Consider the following 19,528-nt stretch of genomic DNA (forward strand, 5'->3'; position numbering starts at 1 on the left):
TCCCATCTTTCTCTATTAATCATTTTCATCATTTATTATAGCACAGCAATTTGTTATTTTTAAATACTACAGTTTATTTAAGGATTCCCCAATCATTATGTGTCAACTTTGTTTCCAATTCCTTGCTATCACAAAAAAATAATTAATTAAATATAAAAAAGTAATTATAAGAGGGCAATAGCATAACAAAAGGTAACTATAAAGAAACATTAAAAAAGAAAAACTGTAAAAATAACTGTCTTACTTGATTGGCTTCCCTCTCCCAGCTCCTCTACCTTCTAATATTTTGATAATTATATTTTACTATAATTAGTTTCTTTTGTAATCATATATATAAGTATATATATATGTATATGTGTGTGTGTGTATATATATATATAAATATATATAAATATATATTCTGCTCCAGGAGAATGAAGGAAGGAAGGATTGCACTTTTGGAGCTCAACTGAGATCTGCTTGGAAGGTATTTAGGAAAAAACAAAATAAACAAACAAACAAAAAGGGGAAAGCACAAGGTTCGAGAATTCCTTGTTGCTGGGATCACCATGGTGTAGACATTCCATGGCAGTTGCCAGTCTGGTCTAGTCCCCACTTTTTTTTAATAAGTTTATTTATTTTCAGTTTTCAGCATTCACTTAAATTTTCTCTCCCCCCCACCTCACTCCCCAAGATGGCATGCAATCTGATATAATCTTTACATATTATTCCTATTAAACATATTTTCACATTAGTCATGTTGTATAGAAGAATTAGAACAAATGGGAGGAACCATGAGAAAGAAAAAACAAAACAAAACCAAAAAAGAAAATAGTCTGTTTCACTCTACATTAAAACTCTATAGTTCTTTCTCCGGATGTGGATGGCATTTTCTGTCATGAGTCTTTTGAAATTGTTTTAAGTCCTTGTATTGCTGAGAAGGGCAAAGTCTAACAACATCAGTCATCGCACACCGTGGTTATTACTGTGTACAATGTTCTCCTGATTCTGCTCACTTCACCCAGCATTAGTTCATATATATCTTTCCAGGCTTTTCTGAAGTCTGCCTGTTCATGATATAGCACAGTAGTATTCCATTACATTCATGTACCACAACTTGTTCAGCCATTCCCCAGTTGATGAGCTTCCCCTCAATTTCTGCTTCTTGGCCATCACAAAAAGAGCTGCTATAAATATTGTTGTACATGTTGGTCCTTTGCCCATTTTTATGACCTCTTTAGGATATGGCCCTAGAAGTAATATTGCTAGGTCAAAGGGTATGCACATTTTTATAGCCCATTGGGCATAGTTCTAAATTGCTCTCCAGAATGACTGGATCAGTTCACAACTCCACCAACAATGCCTTAGTGTTCCAGTTTTCCCACATTTTTCCTAACATTTATCATTTTCCTGTTTAGTCATGTTAGCCAATCTGATAGATGTCATGTGGTGCTTCAGAGTTGTTTTGATTGGCATCTCTAATCAGTAGTACTTTAGAGCATTTTTATATGACTATAGATAACTTTAATTCCTTCCTCTGAAAACTGCCTGTTCATATCCTTTGACAATTTTCAATTGGATAGTCCCCACTTTAATGCCTTATCTGGACCTTCTAGATCAAGGGTTCTTAACTTGAGGTCTGTAAACTTGTCTTTCTAATATTTTGATAATTATATTTTACTATAATTAGTTTCTTTTATAATCATATATATAAGTATATATACATGTATGTATATGTATTTATTATTTAAGAACCTTTTTATTCAAAGAGACTTCACCAGACTGCTAAAAGAGTTCATTACACAAAAAAGATTGAGAAATCCTATTTTAGACTCACATAGCTCCAAATCCACATACTGTCTCCCAGATCTACACCAGTTCTTGTGTTGTGCCCATTCAGGCTTCAGGGATGCCATAAACAGCAGGCACAGGTGGATGGCCTAATTCCGTGGGAGCTCCAATTCTCAAATAATGTGAGATAATTTTTTTAAAGAGCTTAGCACAGTGCCTGGCTAGTAGGTACTACATAAATTCTTATTACCTTTCCTTCTACTCTCTCAGCCCCATGGAAAAACTATTGTACATGCTTGAGGCATTTAACCTCTCTGTAGATAGTCCTATGGAAGGAATATACCAGAATGGCAGATTGGTGATCTTTCTCTGGACAAAGCCCATGAAAAACAATCCATATGATATAGTCAAGTTCACATGCCCAAATGCCAAATCTTGTCCTGCCTGCCAAGCTCTCATGTATTTCTGGTCTTGAACTTCTTACCAGATGATAACTGTAATGTCTGATATATAAGGGAAGGGAATGAGTGATATAATGCCTAAATTAAAAAAATAACACAAACAACAACAAACAGGAGTTATAACAACCCAATGTGAGAAGAAGAAACTGAGCAAGTTAATTGTTAATAATAAAACAATAAGTTTATTGTTTTATTCCAAAAAAAGCCTTTGACCAAATGTAGCATTCATGTTTAAAAAAACAACTAAAAAGCTAAGAAGCATACCATGGAAAACTATCTTTAATATCATCTAAAACATATTTGAAATCAAGTGCTGGCATTATTTTCAATGGAGAAATATCAGAAGCTTTCCCAAAAGAAACATACATAAGGCAAGGATGTCCCACCCTCTCTATTATTGTATATAGTGAAATGCGATCAGATAAGAAAACAACTTAAAGGTATTAACATCAAAATTAGTACATTTGTTAATGTACTAACATCAGCAAAGAGAAAATAAAATATACCTATTGGCAGATGACAAGGTGGTGTCTTTATGAGACCTCAGAGAATCAACAGAGAAATTGAGATGATTATTCATTTCAGAAAAGTATTAGTATACAGAATAGCAATGTCGATCAATAATGATAATAATAATAATAATAATAATAATAATAATAATAAAGTACTAGCCTCAAAGTTGTAAAGCCATGCACGAGCAGCTTTCCAGAACAGCTTTCAAGGTTCTGATTACATAGTATAGTGAACTCTCTATTTAATCAATGACAAATCAGAGCAAAAACATTCATAGAAAATCAAAATACAGCATTCACAATATTACAACTTATCACAGAAAATCAAAATATGTGTCACAACTCAACAACTTATCACTAAAATGACCACATAGTTTCACCAAAGTGGTCACATAGTTTTAAACAAAGTACATTCATTTAGTTAGTCACAAAATCCTTAATTCAGTCACAAAGTAAAAAAGTCAAAGGTCTCCACCCCTAGGTCACAGTAAATCATAATGTTCTCAGCCAGTACACAGTATCCAAGTAAAGTCTTCTTTCAGCTTGACTCGAGGCTGGCTCTCAGCTTCCATCGTCCAGTCCACCTCAAGTCCTTCACATTTCTGTTTTCTGGGAAGACAAAGCTTGACATCATCAATTCACTATCTGCCTGTGAAATCATCTCCAACCCACCAACAAAATCTGAGAACTCAACCCAAATCATCAACATAGAAATCAACACAGACCCACAGACAGGGTCCAAGAGGTCAGCACAAATCATCAGTAAAGTCCCAGGACCTCCAAAACCTTCCTCCAGGACTTCTGTAAACATACAACCAGAAAATCTTCTTTCAGGGCTTCCAGTAAGGTCCCAGGGCTTCTGTACAAAATATCCCAAACAAACAAGGAAGATTTGGGTTCAAATCCTACTTCAGACACATACAGGCAGTGTGACCCTAGGCAAGTCATTGATACTCTCAGGACCCTAAACCAGAGATGTCAAACACACAGCTCACATACAGCACACAATACTTCCAAGTGTGACTCAAACCAGATGAAAATGTAATTGGGAAATATTTTTAAAATAAATAAAAATACAATTAAAACATATGTGGTTTTCTAAGTTAACATACAACTCACAGGAATATTTATGTATCCCTGTTTAATGGCCCCCATTTCTAATTGAGTTTGACACCATTGGCCTAGACAGCTCTCTAAGTTGTAGGATACAAAATAAATACACAGAAATTAATAGCATTTCCACAGGACACTAATAAAAAGAAATAAAAGAAATTCCATTAAGAGCAACTACAAAAGTAATTAAATATCCTAATTAACATCCACACAAGATTTTTATAATTGCAACTCCAAGTTACCTTATAGAAATAAGGGAGAGACAATTAGCAAGACATTCATGGTTATGACTGTGGCCTGTGCCAGTTTAATCAAAAAATTTTAAGATCTAATACTATGCCCATTACATTACAAAGAGGATACGTTTTATACCTAGACAAAATAATAAAATCATTTAGAAGAAGAAAAAGTCTATAATCTCAAAGGAAATAAAAAAGTATCAATGAAGGGGACATAGTACTAGACTTCAACCTATATTATAAAGCAATAGTCATCAAAACTATTTGGTATGGTTAAAATGAAAAGTAGATTAATGTAACACTCCAGAAAAACAAGAAACAAAATGAATAAAAACAGTAGTAGCCCATTTAAGAACATGAATTGCTACTGAAAATTTTCTACTGAAAAGTGTTTCATCCCATGGAACATTTGATTGGTCTTTAGTTAGTATTTTAGTAGCAGAAATAATATGTATTATTAAATAACAGAAATATACAATGATAAATTTAAAAATGGAGCATGATTTTTTATTTCTTTCAGGAGAACAATATCACAGTATTACAGATGTAGTATATAATCCATTTAGTCCAGCATCATCTTTTTTGCAGATAAGGAAACTGAGGGCCAGAAAAGTTAAGTGCCCTTGCCTAAGGTCACACAAGTGGTAACTTGAAGAGCTGGGATCTAAACCCTGAATACTCTATTAAACTTGGTGTTCTTTTGATAGTTAGACAGTTGAAAGAATATTACTGAAAAAGAATAAAAGTAGACTTTGCAAAAATATGATGATACTTGTCTATCTATGCCTTCTGCAAATAGTGCCCAATTTATTAAAGTATTCCCAAAAACTTGGGAAAAGCAATTTTGATGGATGACTGATTGAATTCCCAAGGAAAGGATGCATGTGTAATTTTCCAACAGCTTGAATTCACTTACCATCATTCTGTAACTTTTACCCTCAAACTAGGAAAGTTCTATTATGTGCAGCCGTATGGTTTTTTTTGATAGCAAATAAATGCCAGTGGCGGAAAAATTGTCATTAGTAGCAGCAACCTACAGCATGACAAGCAAAGAGATCCCAGACTAAGGGTCTTTTTGTCAGTTTCCTTTAAGAACATGATAACATTTCTCTTTTTCATGGGAGTCTTAATACCTAAGGTTATTACTTCTGAAGTGACCGAAAACCGAAATTGGCTTGAGCAAATGTAGTTGTGACTCCTGCTAATAGTGGCCACATAGTTGTTGTTTTTTAAGTTCACATCTGATCCAACATGATTTTTTTTATTTTTGTGCAAGACCAGTTGAGAAAAGGAGAAAGTAATAAAAGTTCATCATGTTGGTCCTCGCTTAAGCATCAGATAGACTGTTATTTGTGTGGAATTTAAGAGATTTCACTTGTAAACATTAAAAAATTCTGTATGTTACATGGATTAGAAAAAACCAAGCAGTGTACTCTTTCTTAATAATAATAATCCTTTATATTTGTGTAGTGCTTTATAGTTTTCCAAGCTCTTTCTCATCCATTCCCTCATTTTATCCTCTCAACAATCTGATCAGGCTGTCTAGTAGGAACCAGTAGCCCTCCTAACTTTTAAATGGCTTACTTAGCCACAAAGAGACAATTGTCAAATATAAGACAAGGCTAAATGTGACCCAATAAAACTTGTAGTCAGTGTAACAAATCCATTGGTCTCTCTCTGTTCCGCCATATTGAGGCTTGTCCTAGACCCCAATCACAGCACACAGAGCGAGGTGAGGGTCTTGCCATGTTAGAGAAGCAGTGACCCCTCTCTCTCCAATTGCTTTAAACCCAAATGCTCTAAGCTGTCAGCTGGGTTGCTATGCCATTAACAAAACAGGGCACATGTGACTTGAGGCATGTCTGTTATACATTTCACAACCTTGATCATTCTCTCACTCTCTTCTCCCCTCCTTGGTTTCATAACATAGTTAAATTATCACTATGCCTATCACCCTCAGGGTACTTATCAATAAACCCATCACAGATGAATAGATACTATAATTCAGTGGTGTCAAACTCAAATAGAAACAAATCCTTGCAGTCTCCTGTTGACTTAGAAAATCACAAATTGACATTATCTGTGTGGCATTTTTATTTATTTTGTTATACATTTCCCAATTATATTTTAAATACTTTTATCCCACTTGGGCATTCTGGAAAAGCCCTCAGTCTGTGATTTTAATCTCTCTGCTATAATCTCTATTTTACAGTTTAAAAAAAAAATCAAACATGGGAAATAAGATATACAGGCACTGGGGTATAGAAATCCATCTTGCCCTACTAGAAAGTTAGGTGGAGGAATGGGGGAGGAAATAAGAGAGGACAGATTGGGGGAAGGGGTATTCAGTAGGCTCCCTATTTTGGGGTGGGGGCAGGGGAAAGACAGAGAGAAAATTTTGTAATTCAAAATCTTGTGTAAATGAATGTTGAAAACTAAAAATAAATAAATTGGAAAAAAAAATCAAACAGAAATTAAGTGACTCACCTTGGGTCACAGTAAGTGCGAGAGCCAGGACTAGAATCCAGGTTTCTAAGCTCCTGGTATAGTAGTCTTTTCATATACCATATATGATAAACACTACCATGTGGTGAAGTTATATCATACCTTTAAAATCATGCAATATAACATTTCATAAGAAAGATTAGTCCTGTTTAATAATAGCATGACATTCTTTGAAGGAGCACATTACAAATCTTTTGGTCAAGTAAATTCTGTGCAGTACTTAAAATTTAATTCCAACTTGAAAAATGACAGATAAGGAAAGAAATGCTCTTGGGCCACTTCTCAGTGGAACTGTTTGGGTCTTTTTGTGTTATGATCCATCCTTTTGCACAGTACCTGAAAGCCAAAAAGACAGGGAACAATTGTCTGCATTTTTATTCCATGTTTATTCACTCATGATATATAATTTTCACCAGTATAATAAAGGTCTAACAGCTGTGTGTTATATTTGAGATATTTGACATTAAGATATCCATGTCAGTTTGTATGTTAATTAGGTACCACATATAATTAATAGAAGAAATTGTTATAGTATTGGAAATGAATAATAAATAATATGCAGAACAACAAAGATCTGGAATAATTTAGAAGTTAGTAGCCTGGCTTCCATAGCAAGAAGTTGTGTTTTTGTATGTTGTCTTTGACAGTTCTTATGTATAACATAGACTATTATAGAATCATAGCATTTAAAGATACTTCTTCTATATATTTGTTATCTCACTGATCAAGAGTATTTGCTTCAGTGGCACATAGCACTACCCATCAGTGTCTTCTCCCTTCTGTATTACTGTTGTACATGTCTGCTGATAAATTCTTCACAAAAAAGTCCATTCTGTATACTTGGGGTCATCCTCCAGATGCCAGAAAATTTGGGGAAAAAATTATGAATTTCACATTTTGCTAGCCATGTTGTTACTTTATTGTACAGAGATAACCTGCTTCATCTAGTTCCAAGCGTAATGTCAGTGTAAATTGAGCATTTTAATTACAGTTTTGTTTTACTTAATTTTGTAAATAACTCACCCTCTGGAATAAATTATATTTTATACATTTCATTAATATTTTGTAAATAAAATATTTTTAGGCAAACTAGTGGAGATAATACTTGAATAGGAAGTCATAAGACCTGAGTTTTACTCAGTTGTGTAAATAAATCAACAAACATTTATTCAATACTCGGTATGCCTAGGCAGTATGCTAAGTGTTAAGGGTACAAAGCAAAGCAAAACAGGGTCCTTGCTCTCGGGGAGATCACCTTTCAGTGGGGAAGACATATGCAAATGGCTGTTTCCACATGTAACCAATCCACTCTAACCTTAGGCAAGTCAGCTTCTCCCCTCTGAGCCACAGTTTTCTCAGCTGCAAGGTGACAGTGCCAGCCATACTATGACTATGAAAGCACCTAGGATATTGGCAGCCACTTTTCTAATAAACTACCTAATGGATGTTATATAAATGCTGAATGGTAAAGCTGTATTAGAATTTCTGTCCAGGAGTGGACAAAGATAGCTACTTTTATAACACTGTTAAAATTTGAAACCTCAGAACATGGCTGTGAATCAGTTTCATCTTTCCATGGCTGTGGCTGTTAAAGAAATGAGAATTAGAAGGTATGTGGTTTGGCAGGGGTTAGCTGATGCTTCAGCCAACAGTACTAACTGTGAGCCCTAAATTGCTCACTCTAGAAGGATACAAAAGAAATAAAAGAAATTGACCCCCTCTCCATGAATCTTAGAATTAAAGTCAATTTTAATTGAGAAAGACAGGAATTATGACCTGTTTCTGTAATGTTTCCAGGATTTTCACTACCCACACCCCTACTGATCCCCTATGGAACATTGGGTTCTTTATATATTTACCACACACTTATATAGTATGATTCTTTCAGTAAACTTATAAATGTGTATGTAGAAAATGTAAATTTTTTCCTAAACTGTTGCACAGTATTTGAGGATGGGTTTTTAATAGAGTAGTAATAAAACAGCTTTGATGATTTTAATATTCTTTTTTTCTGAGTAAAATACAGTCAGTATAGCATATATGAAATTCTGGTCCTAATATCACCTGGGAAATTATATTTCTACATTTATTTAATAGAATACTGACACCTCAGTTATTCATATCCTTGACATTATAAAGTTTTTAAATTGTAATTTAAGGTTGACATTTGAAGGGAAGCTATCACAATCTACCCTTCCACTCACTTTCCCTAGTCATCAAAAAGAAACTTTTAGGAGGGGGAGGTCATAGAAGAAGGTATGAGAGATATTGCATCCTCATTTTCCTCTCTCCACTCAAATAGCCACTGCTCTGATTTAGGCTCTGATCACCTCTCATCTGAACTCTTAATTACTTGATCTCCATGCTTGTCCTCTCTTCTCATTCCAGTCTATTTTTCACAAAGTTACCAATATAAAATTGCTACAGCATAAGTCTGTCCAGGTATGTCACTGACCTACTCAAAGACATCCAGTAACTTTCCATCACTTCTAGGGTAAAATAGAAATTCCTCAGCCTAGTATTTAAGACTTCCCACGGTTAAACTCCTACCTATCTACCCAAATTTATTCCATACTACTCTCCTTCCTTAACTCGACATTCTAGCTAAATCGGATTATTAACCATTTTCTGAACCTGACAATTTAGGAGGTCTATCTGTTCCTACTAGACAACCCCATCAGATTGTTGGGAGAATTAAATGAGGAAGGAAGTAAGAAAGAATTTTGAAATCTATAAATCCCTGCACTAATATAAAGGATTATCATCAATAAAGGGAACATTGAAGGCATTTAATAAGTGTTGGACTGAACTGAATTAAATCAAATGACACATTCTTAAGACCATCCAAAGTCTATGAATAGTAGTGTTGCCTATAAGTCTAGAGAAGGAAACTGAGCACCAGAGGAAGGGGTGGATTTGCTGAAGGCTATACAGTTAGTAGTTGTGATTAAAATCAAGATCTCCTGATGCCTACTCTCATTTAGTTTGCAATAAACTATGCATCACAGCACAGAGATCTCCCCACTGTACATAGACTCTTTGTGTCCTTCCTGAGCAGTCCTGAAACATCTCATAGATTTTCCAATTTCCATATTTTTAATCTGTATGATAATACCATCATCAGGTAATTCATGATTATTCCAAATGAATTGAAGTTGCCTCTTTATAGTATAGCAACTGAGTCTCTCCATTTCTAATCCCAGTTTTGCTTTAGTTTCATTAACATCAGCTGGTGTTAATTAAATAACTACACATAGTTATCTCAGTGGGAAAAACCTGTATTCACTTGCAAGCTGCCTCCTCTTTGTAATATGTTTTACTGATACATCTTAACTTAAATGTTGAAGTTAATTGATGAAAACTATCTTTGAAAAAATAAGGGTTATATTCATGCTAAATAAGAAACCAAGTCCAGCTCAGTATATATAGGGATTTTTAATGGCACATAAATTCTTTGAGATCATGTAGGCATCCAGTATTGATTCTTCTAAAGGATTAATAATACTACCAATGGTATGAACAAATGAGTGAGTTTACCCCTGGAATTATCTTATTACAACATCGGGCTCACATTCTTCAATATCTTCAAATGAATATTGTTTGTGATGGATGATCAAAAGCAACAACAAACTTCTCTTACTGACCATGTAATCCTGTTGTGTATAATTAACTTATTTATATGTAGGATTCCCATTAGAGTGAAAGTAGGTGAGCTTGTGTTTCTTAGCTGGTGTTGATATGGAATAGACTTTTTTAGGTTTTTCTTTTCTTTAGCATTCACAGACTTTTAGAAACCATTGAAAGATGGGTTTTTTTTTTTTAGAAAAAAATTTTTAAATATATGATACCAATGGAAAATGTGTTCTCAAAAAGGAATTTGATGTCTATCTTCTAACAAACATACTTGATCAACACCCTTTATTAATCATTTACTATATGCCGGGTTCTAGGGATACAGATATAAAAAATGAAGTAATTCCTACTCAAGATGCTGTCAGAATGTAGTGGACTTGTGTTATATTCAACTCAGTGCATTTCACAACCACGTTAATACTGTTTTACTTTTCCTTTGTAATGACTTTTTATGGCTAACTTTTAATAAATGATTCTGTTAGAAACACTGTTGTGTCCTTGGGGTTTCAAGTTGATTCAGCAAATGTATAAAGGCAGTAGGAGCACAAAAACAGTTCCTTTCTCAAAGAGCTTATGTTCCTACTAAAGAGATATAGCTTACATATACATAGATAAGCAAATACAAGTAATTTGAAAACATAGAGAGCACTGGACACTGGGGGAACAAGGAAGGTATTGCCAAAGAGGTGACACTTGAGGTCTTAAACCTCCAGTAATTTCTGACAGAGATATAAAAGCTGAGTTGGCAGAATATCTGCAAAACTTGCATTGCACTCAGCTCAATACTTATTCACAACTGTATTTAATGCAGTTCATTTGTGGGTTATTGTTGTTTGTTTTTTTTTTTTTGTAGTAACGTCTCTTTTTTGTGGTCTCCTGAGATGTTTAATTTTTTTAATAATATTTTATTTTTCCCAGTTATGTGTAAAAACTATTTTAACATTAATTTTTTAAAATTTTGAGTTCCAAGTTTTCTCTCTCCCTCCCTCACCTCTTCTCTTCCTGAGACAGTAAGCAATTTGATATAGGTTATACATGTTCAATTGTGCAAAATATATTACCATATTAGTCATGTTGTGAAAGAAGACACAGACCCAAAGGGGAAAAAACATGGAAAAAATTACAGAAAGTAAAAAATAGTATGCTTCAATCTGCATTCAGATTCCATCATTTCTTTCCCTGGAGGTGGATAGCATTTTTCATCATGAATCCTTTGGAATTGTCTTAGATCATTGTATTGCTGACAGCAGCTAAATCATTCACAGTTAATTATCATAGAGTATTGCTGTTACTATGTACAGTGTCCTCCTGGTTCTGCTCACTTTACTTTGCATCAGTACATATAAGTCTTTCCAGGTTTTTCTGAAATCCACCTGGTCATCATTTCCCTTACAATAATATACTACAAGTGTTTCAACCATTCCCCAATTGATTGACATACCCTCAGTTTCCAATTCTTTGCCAGTTTGAGGTATTTGTATTTTATTATTTAATGAAAATTGTTGAGTGGAGGAGTGACATGATCAGTTCTGTATTTTTGAAATATGATTTGACAGCTATGTGGAGGATGGGTTGGAGAGAGAAGAGACTGGAGGCAGGCTATTATTAGTAGTCCAAGGAAGAGGTGATGAGGGCTAGAACTAAGAGGGTGGCCATGTGAATTGAGAGAAGGGTAACATATAAGAAAGAGGCTGCAGAAATAAAATTGATATGATTTGGAAGCTAATTAGACAAGGGGGGGGGAGAGAGGGAGAAGGGGAGAGAGAGAGAGAGAGAGGGAGAGAGAGAGAGAGAGAGAGAGAGAGAGAGAGAGAGAGAGAGAGAGAGAGAGAAGAATCAAAGACATTACTTGGATCTTAGATGACTAGAATGGACAGATTTAGGGAGAACAAAAATGAGTTTCATTTTTCACACAACTTGAGGTACCCACTAGAATTTCAGGTGGAGATGTTCAGCAGTTAAATAACAATCTAGGACTGAAATTCTGGGAAGAGCTTAGAGTCAGATATATAGATTTAGGAACCATCTTGTTAATAATTGTTAAATTATTGTAATTGTATATATTTGTAAAAATAATTGTAAAAAAACCATATTGCTAATAATTGAGTACACAGGAATGAATGAGACTGATGAGAGAGAAACAGTAGGGAAAAAAAAAAGACTCAATACAGAACCTTAGGAACCACTTGCTTAGTGTACAGAAAAGGAATAATGACCTAGAAAAGGACCTTAAGAAGGAACAGTCAGACAGGTAAACAGCATCATCCATGCAGAAAACACCCATCCAAAAGGAGGGTATAGCAGATAGTTTTGAAAGTTACAGAGATCAGTGAGGATGAGGCCTGAGAAAAGGTCATCAGATGATGGAAATTAAATTCCTTCAGTCAAGGAGAGATCTGAGGCAGGGAAAAATCATTAGGAAACTATTGCAATAGCAATTGATGAAGACATAAACTAGGGTAGTGCTTGTATGAGTAGAAAGAACAGGTATGATAAGAGAAATTAGGAGGCAGAAGTGACAGATTTTGGCAACTGATTGTATATGTGGGGCGGGAGAAATCAAAGATGACCACAAGGTTGTAAAAGTTTGACTAACTGGAAAGATGGTGGTACCCTCAACAATAATAGGGAAGTTTGAAAGATTAGTAAATTTGGAGCAGAAAAAATAATGTGATGGTACTTATGGTCCAAATTACAATTCACCCATGACTGCTCTTCTGGGTCACTCACTCTGTGAGGTGGGGTTCTTACCCACCAGTCATTGCCTCCAAATTCACAGTCCACTCTCCTTGCCATAGCCACTAGGTGATATGAGGGTAGAGGTCTGGGCAGAATCTTCTTGATGGCACCTGGCAACTGGTCAGGGAAATGGTTAGGTTAGGTTACATCTGCCCTAAGAGGCTAACACTGGGCTCAAAATCATGAAGCTTAGACCCCTGCACAGCAGAGGGAGAGTGAAGAATGTTGGGTGATATGGGCATGTATAGGTGTGTGTTGGAGTTAAGTCCATGATCCTATAATTCGTTAGGGTCTATCATTGAACCCTGCCTCTGATGATGCCGCCATCCTCACTTTGTAGTCTCCATATAATTTTAAGAGTCCTAAAGGAAGGCTGCAAGTATGTTAAGTGGAGTTTCTGTGAAGGATTTTTAAGAGTGCAGGGACAAGAATTGTCCAGGAGAAGAAGGTGTAGGTGGTTTATAATCTGCCCTTACCCACCTCTGTGAGATCACAGATCCATTAAAATCTAGCATCATGGGACTTTGAGTTTACAAACCTTTTGTAATTATGCTACATCAGGGACGTAATAAGCTCTAGCTTTAAAAAAATCATTCTCTTCCACTTTACTGGTAGGAAAACTAAAGCCCAGGCCACAGAAGGTGCTACTGCCAAAGCCAGAATTTTGCTCATTTTTTCTCAATGCTGTCATGTTTATGTAGGAGCAGCATATTCCCCAGTGCATCAAAAATACATTTGTTTTCTCCTCTTGCATGGTTTCTGTATCCTCTGTGGTAACTCAGGAGATTTAGGGAAGTAGATTAGTCCTTCATCACCTGTTATAGTAACGTGAATGTCACTGAAAAGGTCAAGCACGTTTATAGTTGAGACATTCATTTGAGCACAGGTTAACCTTTATGATAATAACGTATTTAGGTGTTCTGACCTAATTCTTAATTAAACAACATTCTCAATTAAACAGAGTTCTCTTGCTGACATTGAATTAATGTTTAAAGAATAGGTGGTTCCTTTTGAAATTTTTTTAAAAGTCTAGGACCAGGTGAAATAATCCTCGATGTTTCATTTATATTCTGTGGACAGTTTTTCTTTTACCACAAATGTATTGATTCAGAAACACTTTATAGCTAGAGCTGATTTCATTAAATAAATTCTGTGGGGAAAGAAAACAAAGCTTTAAGTGGGTAAGTATCTTAGTATTGTGATCGTGTCACCTTCAAGTTAGAATTAAAATACTAGCAGAAAAAGACAAGTCTGGTTGCAAAGTCACTTTTTGAATAGAAATTACTTTTATAAGGCAGGACTTAGCAGTAAATATTTTTTATTATATTTAAAATTTTGCTACAGAGGTTCTGATATTCTTGGAGTTATTTCAGAAAGTTAGTGCTAATCCAATGATTTATTAATTTTTCACATATCTTTTAAGTAATAAAATTAGAATAATTTTTTCCACTGCTGCCACTGACAGTGAAGATTAAGAGACCCCAAAGAAAATTTCATGGACAGGAACTTTAAGGAGAAATTTAACATATTAATAGTGCTCGCTCACATCTTGAATTATCATGCTGGCTGTTGCCACCCTCTCTTAGGGTTCACTTTTACATTCTTCCATTCAATAAACATTATTAATTCTCTGCCATGGTGCCTTGCACATCCCTTTTTTTATTTTATTGTCAGTGTGCGGAGCTTCCAGGAACTTGTTTGTAATGTAAAGTCTTAGTTATCTAGAGTACTAAGAGGTTAAGTGACTCCCTGGAGTCACACAACTAGAACATGCCAAAAACAAGATTTACACCTAGTTCTTTCAGAAGCCAAAGTAGGACCTCCATGCATTAATCCATCCTGCATCTCATCTTAAATATAGTGTGTGCTTAACAAATATAAGCACTTCACAAATAAATCATTTGATCCTCACAACAATCCTGGGAGATAGAAGCTATTATTATCCCCATTTTACAGTTGAAAAAATGGAGGTGGACAGAGGTTAAGTGATTTGCCGAAGATCACAGAGCTGGTAAATGTCTGAAGTTGGATTTGAATTCAGTTCTTCCTGACTCCAGGCCCAGCACTCTTTGCATTTTGCCTTGAAATAAGGCCCTATTATATACATAGCATGATAATAATTTGGACAGTAGGTTTCCTGTTAGGTTCTTGGGCAGAAAAGTGGCATAATGAAATAAACGTCATAGGAAAGTGAACCAGACAACAATGCTCCTATTGAAAGGAATAAGTGTATACCAAGAATAGTCGAAAGGCAATAAGACCCCGTTACAAATCTTAAACGGTAATGTGGTTTGGCTGTGAAGAATACTCAATACAGAGTATTGGCAGTGTTAGTGGAGATCCACAGCTAGGTCTTTCTGACTCCAAGGCTCACTCTCCATTATGTGAGACTGATAGACATTCTACAATTCGGGCTTAGTAATTCTGCTCTTTGCTTATACAAAATCCAAATCAGGTTGGGGAACTTATCATTAAACCATTTTTATCATTATACTTTGGTCATAATCATAAGGAAGTAAACATTTAACCTGTGGATATTTATTAGCAAGCTCAGTAACAAAAAACAAGTCAGATAAACTTAGGTGAAGTCTCTATTTTTGAAAGAAACCTTAATGAGTATCATTCTGCTAAGAACTAATAATGGAACAATTTGTATGCTGGCTGAGTAGAGTTTTTCAGTTTTCCCATTAATTAATTATTAAATAAATTCTATTAAATTGAATAAATTTTTTAAAAATTAATTAAAATAGATGTTTTCTTTTATATTTATTAAGTGTTCAGTGACTTTTGATTAAGCATCTGATGCCTTCCCTCATGGAAGGTATTACTGTATCAGAGAGAACAAGGATGACCTAATTGATTGAACTCAATATATGAAAACTGCATATATCTTTTAGAGGCCAATTATTTAATTGTGGGTTGAGTGGGGTAGGCATAGTGATGATGTAAATTAAAAGAAAGTAAGGTATGGGTGCGGAGTCAAGATGGCGGAGTAAAAGGAAGACCTCCAAGCAGCTCCGGCTTCCACCTTCCCCAATCAATGTAAAAAGGGGTCTCTGAACAAACTTTGGAGCTGCAGAACCCACAAAATAACACAGAGAAGCTAACCTCCTGCCGAGGACAGCCCGGCAGGCCGGCAGGAATCAGCCAGTGCAGCACTCTGGGAGACGAGCCCAGGCCTGCCATGAACCCGAGGTTTTAGCCCCAGGGCGGGTCTGACCAGTTGCTGGCAGGAGGGACTCCAGATCGGCAGCAGCTGTGGCCGTTTCCAGAATTATCAACACACAGATATGAAGGACAAAGTGAGAGGACAGTGCAGTCTGGACTTTGGGACCCAGTAAGAGGGAGTATGTTGGCTTTTGCCCCCGGGGCTAGAAGGTGCTGAGCCACTGGCCCAGCCAGACAGGGCCATGTGGCAGCTTCAGCTCCTGGACTGCAGAATGTAAGGGGACCAAGCAACCAGTCTGAGGGGTAACCACTCTTGCTTTAACCTGCTTGGATCTGGATTGCAGTCTAGGGTAGAGGTCCTGGGGTGTGTGTCCAGCTTGCCAGAGCATGTGAAGGCCTCAGAGAGGGCACCTATCTAATACCTCTGGCAGCTGAGAAAACCCCAGCATTTGGGACGAAAACTCCCGTGTCTGGTAGCAGAGTCCTACCGTGGCAAAAAGCCCAGGGGTCAAATGACTGAGGGGTGACATGACCAGGCAAAGGAAACAAAGCAGACAGAAGATTCCAATATTACACTCCTATTTTAGGGACAAAAAGGATCAAAGCATGGAACAGGAGGAAGACAGCGAAGTCAGAACTCCTGCACCAAAAGCTTCAAAGGAAAATACAAGCTGGTTATAGGCCATAGAAGACCTTAAGAAGCAGATAAGAGAAGTGGAGGAAAAATTTGGAAGAGAAATGAGAACGATGCAAGAAAATTATGAAATGAGAGTCAACAGCCTCACTGAGGAAAATCACACCTTAAAAAACAGACTAACTCAAATGGCAAAAGAGGCTCAAAAAGGCAATGAGGAGAAGAATGCCTTAAAAAGCCGAATTTGCCATATGGAAAAAGAATCTCCAAAGCTCAATGAGGAGAATCATTGCTTCAGAATTAGATTGGAGCAAATGGAAGCTAATGACTTTATGAGAAATCAAGATGCTGTTAAACAGATCCCAACAAATGAAAGAATAGAAAGCAATGTGAAATATCTCATGGGAAAAACCACTGACCTGGAAAATAGATCCAGGAGAGATAACTTAAAAATTATTGGACTACCTGAAAGCCATGATCAAAGTAAGAACCTAGAAATCGTACTCCAGGAAGTTCTCAAAGAAAACTGCCCTGATGTTTTAGAACCAGAGGGCAAATAGAGGTTGAAAGAATCCACCAATCACCTCCTGAAAAAGATCCCAAAAAGAAAACTGCTAAGAATATTATAGCCAGGTTCTGGAATTCCTAGATTAAGGAGAGAATATTACAAGCAGCCAGGAAAAAAAATTTTGAATATTGTGGAAACGCAATCAGGATAACCCAGGATCTGGCAGCTTCTACACTGAGGGATAGAAGGGCTTGGAATATGATATTCCAGAGGGCAAAGGAGCTGGAATTAAAACCAAGAATCACCTGTCCAGCAAAACTGAGTATCATGTTTCAGGGGAAAATATGGTCATTCAGTGGAATAGAGGACTTTCAAGCATCCTTGATGAAAAAAACAGAGTTGAATAGAAAATTTGACATTCAGATACAAGAAGCAAGAGAAGCATGAGAAGGTAAACAGGGAAAAGAAATCATAAGGAACTTATCAAAGTTGAACTATTAACATTCCTACATGGAAAACAATAATTGTAACTGATGAAACTTTTCTCAGTATGAAAATAGTTGAAGGGAATAGAAATATATATATGAGGGATGTTCACAGGTATACATAGATAGAGAGCACAGGACCAGTTTAACAGGAAGGGATGATACTTAAAAGGTGAAATTAAGAGGTGAGAGAGGAATATAATGAGAGGAGATGGGGAGAGACAATGGGGTAAACTATCTCATATAAAAGAGGCAAGAGAAAATGGTTACAATGGAGGGGAAGAATAGGAAGGCAAAAGGGAATGGGTCAACCTTATTCCCATTGAATTTGGCTTGGGGAGGGAATGAAATACACACTAAATAGGTTATCTCACCCTACAGGATAGTAGGGGTGAAGGGGATGAGAGGAAAGGCAAGCTAGGGGGGAGGGAAGTTGGAAGCACCCACTTTTGAAAAGGGACAGGATCAAAGTAGAGAATAGAACAAGTGGGAGGTGGGATAGGAGGGAGGGAAATATAGTCAGTCTTTTACAATATATATACTATGTTATTGTTTTGCATTAGCCACACACATACAACCTATACTGAACTGCTTGTCTTCCCAATAAGGGTGGGTAACAAGGAAGGAAGGGAATGAATCTGGAATTCAGTTTTAAAATCAAATGTTTGACTATATATATACTATTATCATTACTATTTTACATGTAATTGGAAAATAAGATATACAGGCACTGGGGCATAGAGATCCACTGGAAAAGTCGAAAGGGGTATGGGGGAAAATATGGGAGAGAGCAGATTGGAGGAGGGGATATCCTGTGGGACTGCTATTTTGGGGCGATGGGTAGGGGGAAAATGGGGAGAAATTTGTAACCCAAAATCTGGTGGAAATAAATTATGTAAATCAGAAGTTAATAAAGCATTTGAAAATGAAAAAAAGAAAGGTATGATGTATATATTTGTTATGTTTGTATATATAATGCTTATTCCCTTTTATAATTGTATTCAGAGTAATAACTAATCTATATTATATATATGCATATATATGTATTTGTGTATAGTATTTGACCACCTGAAAGGCTAATGGAAAAGTTCATTTGAGATATAAGATACTCAATGTTCTCTTTGCTATTTTTGGCATATATTTTAATTTGTTTACATTTACCACCTCTGTGGAAGAGTCTCAACTGAAATTAGGCTAACCCAATTGAAAAACAGGAAAAAAAATAAGCAAATGTCATATAATATTGCAGTGATTAAATGTCTTACCTACAGATTTTGCAAAGCAACATCAACTTGGGCAGGTCAATAAAACCTTTGAAATATTATTGTAAGGTGGGCAATAATAATTTCACCTGCTCAGATCTAAAGGAACTAGATTTATTTCTGCTCATGATTGTAAATCAATATAGTACATTCATGAATTTTAAAGAAAAAATAGAACAGATTATCAACATAGGCTTGCCATTATAACAATAATAATAGCCTGGTTTTTTTTTATTTTTCAACAGTTCTCAGTGGTCTCTGTTCTAATGACTGCCCTCGTAAAATAACAGTAAGTAAAATCAACTATCATTTGTAAATAATGGCATGAAAATGGTATCTAGAGTAGCTTATTTATATAGTAATTTAAGATTTTCAAAGTGCTTTTCATATATTATCTCATTTTATCCTCACAGTAACCTTGTGTGGTAGGTACTATTATTCCCATTTTTCAGATAGAGACCAAGGCTTAGAGAGATGAAGTGACTTTCCCAGGGTGACA

The 19,528-nt window shown here is 35.8% G+C and overlaps 1 protein-coding gene across 1 annotated transcript in view; it reads left to right on the top strand.

The window, feature by feature from the left end:
• ITFG1 (integrin alpha FG-GAP repeat containing 1) overlaps positions 1 to 19,528 on the top strand; it is a 282,016-nt gene that overhangs the window by 188,057 nt on the left and 74,431 nt on the right. Inside the window, exon 13 of the mRNA XM_069082555.1 lies at positions 19,275 to 19,318. Within this exon, the coding sequence (XP_068938656.1) occupies positions 19,275 to 19,318 (44 nt within the window). The remainder of the gene's footprint in view (positions 1 to 19,274; positions 19,319 to 19,528) is intronic.

The sequence above is a fragment of the Petaurus breviceps genome, unplaced genomic scaffold (assembly GCF_028583685.1).
Source record: "Petaurus breviceps papuanus isolate PSGF00001 unplaced genomic scaffold, PetGlider_PUasm1.0 171, whole genome shotgun sequence".
Classification (NCBI taxonomy): domain Eukaryota; kingdom Metazoa; phylum Chordata; class Mammalia; order Diprotodontia; family Petauridae; genus Petaurus; species Petaurus breviceps.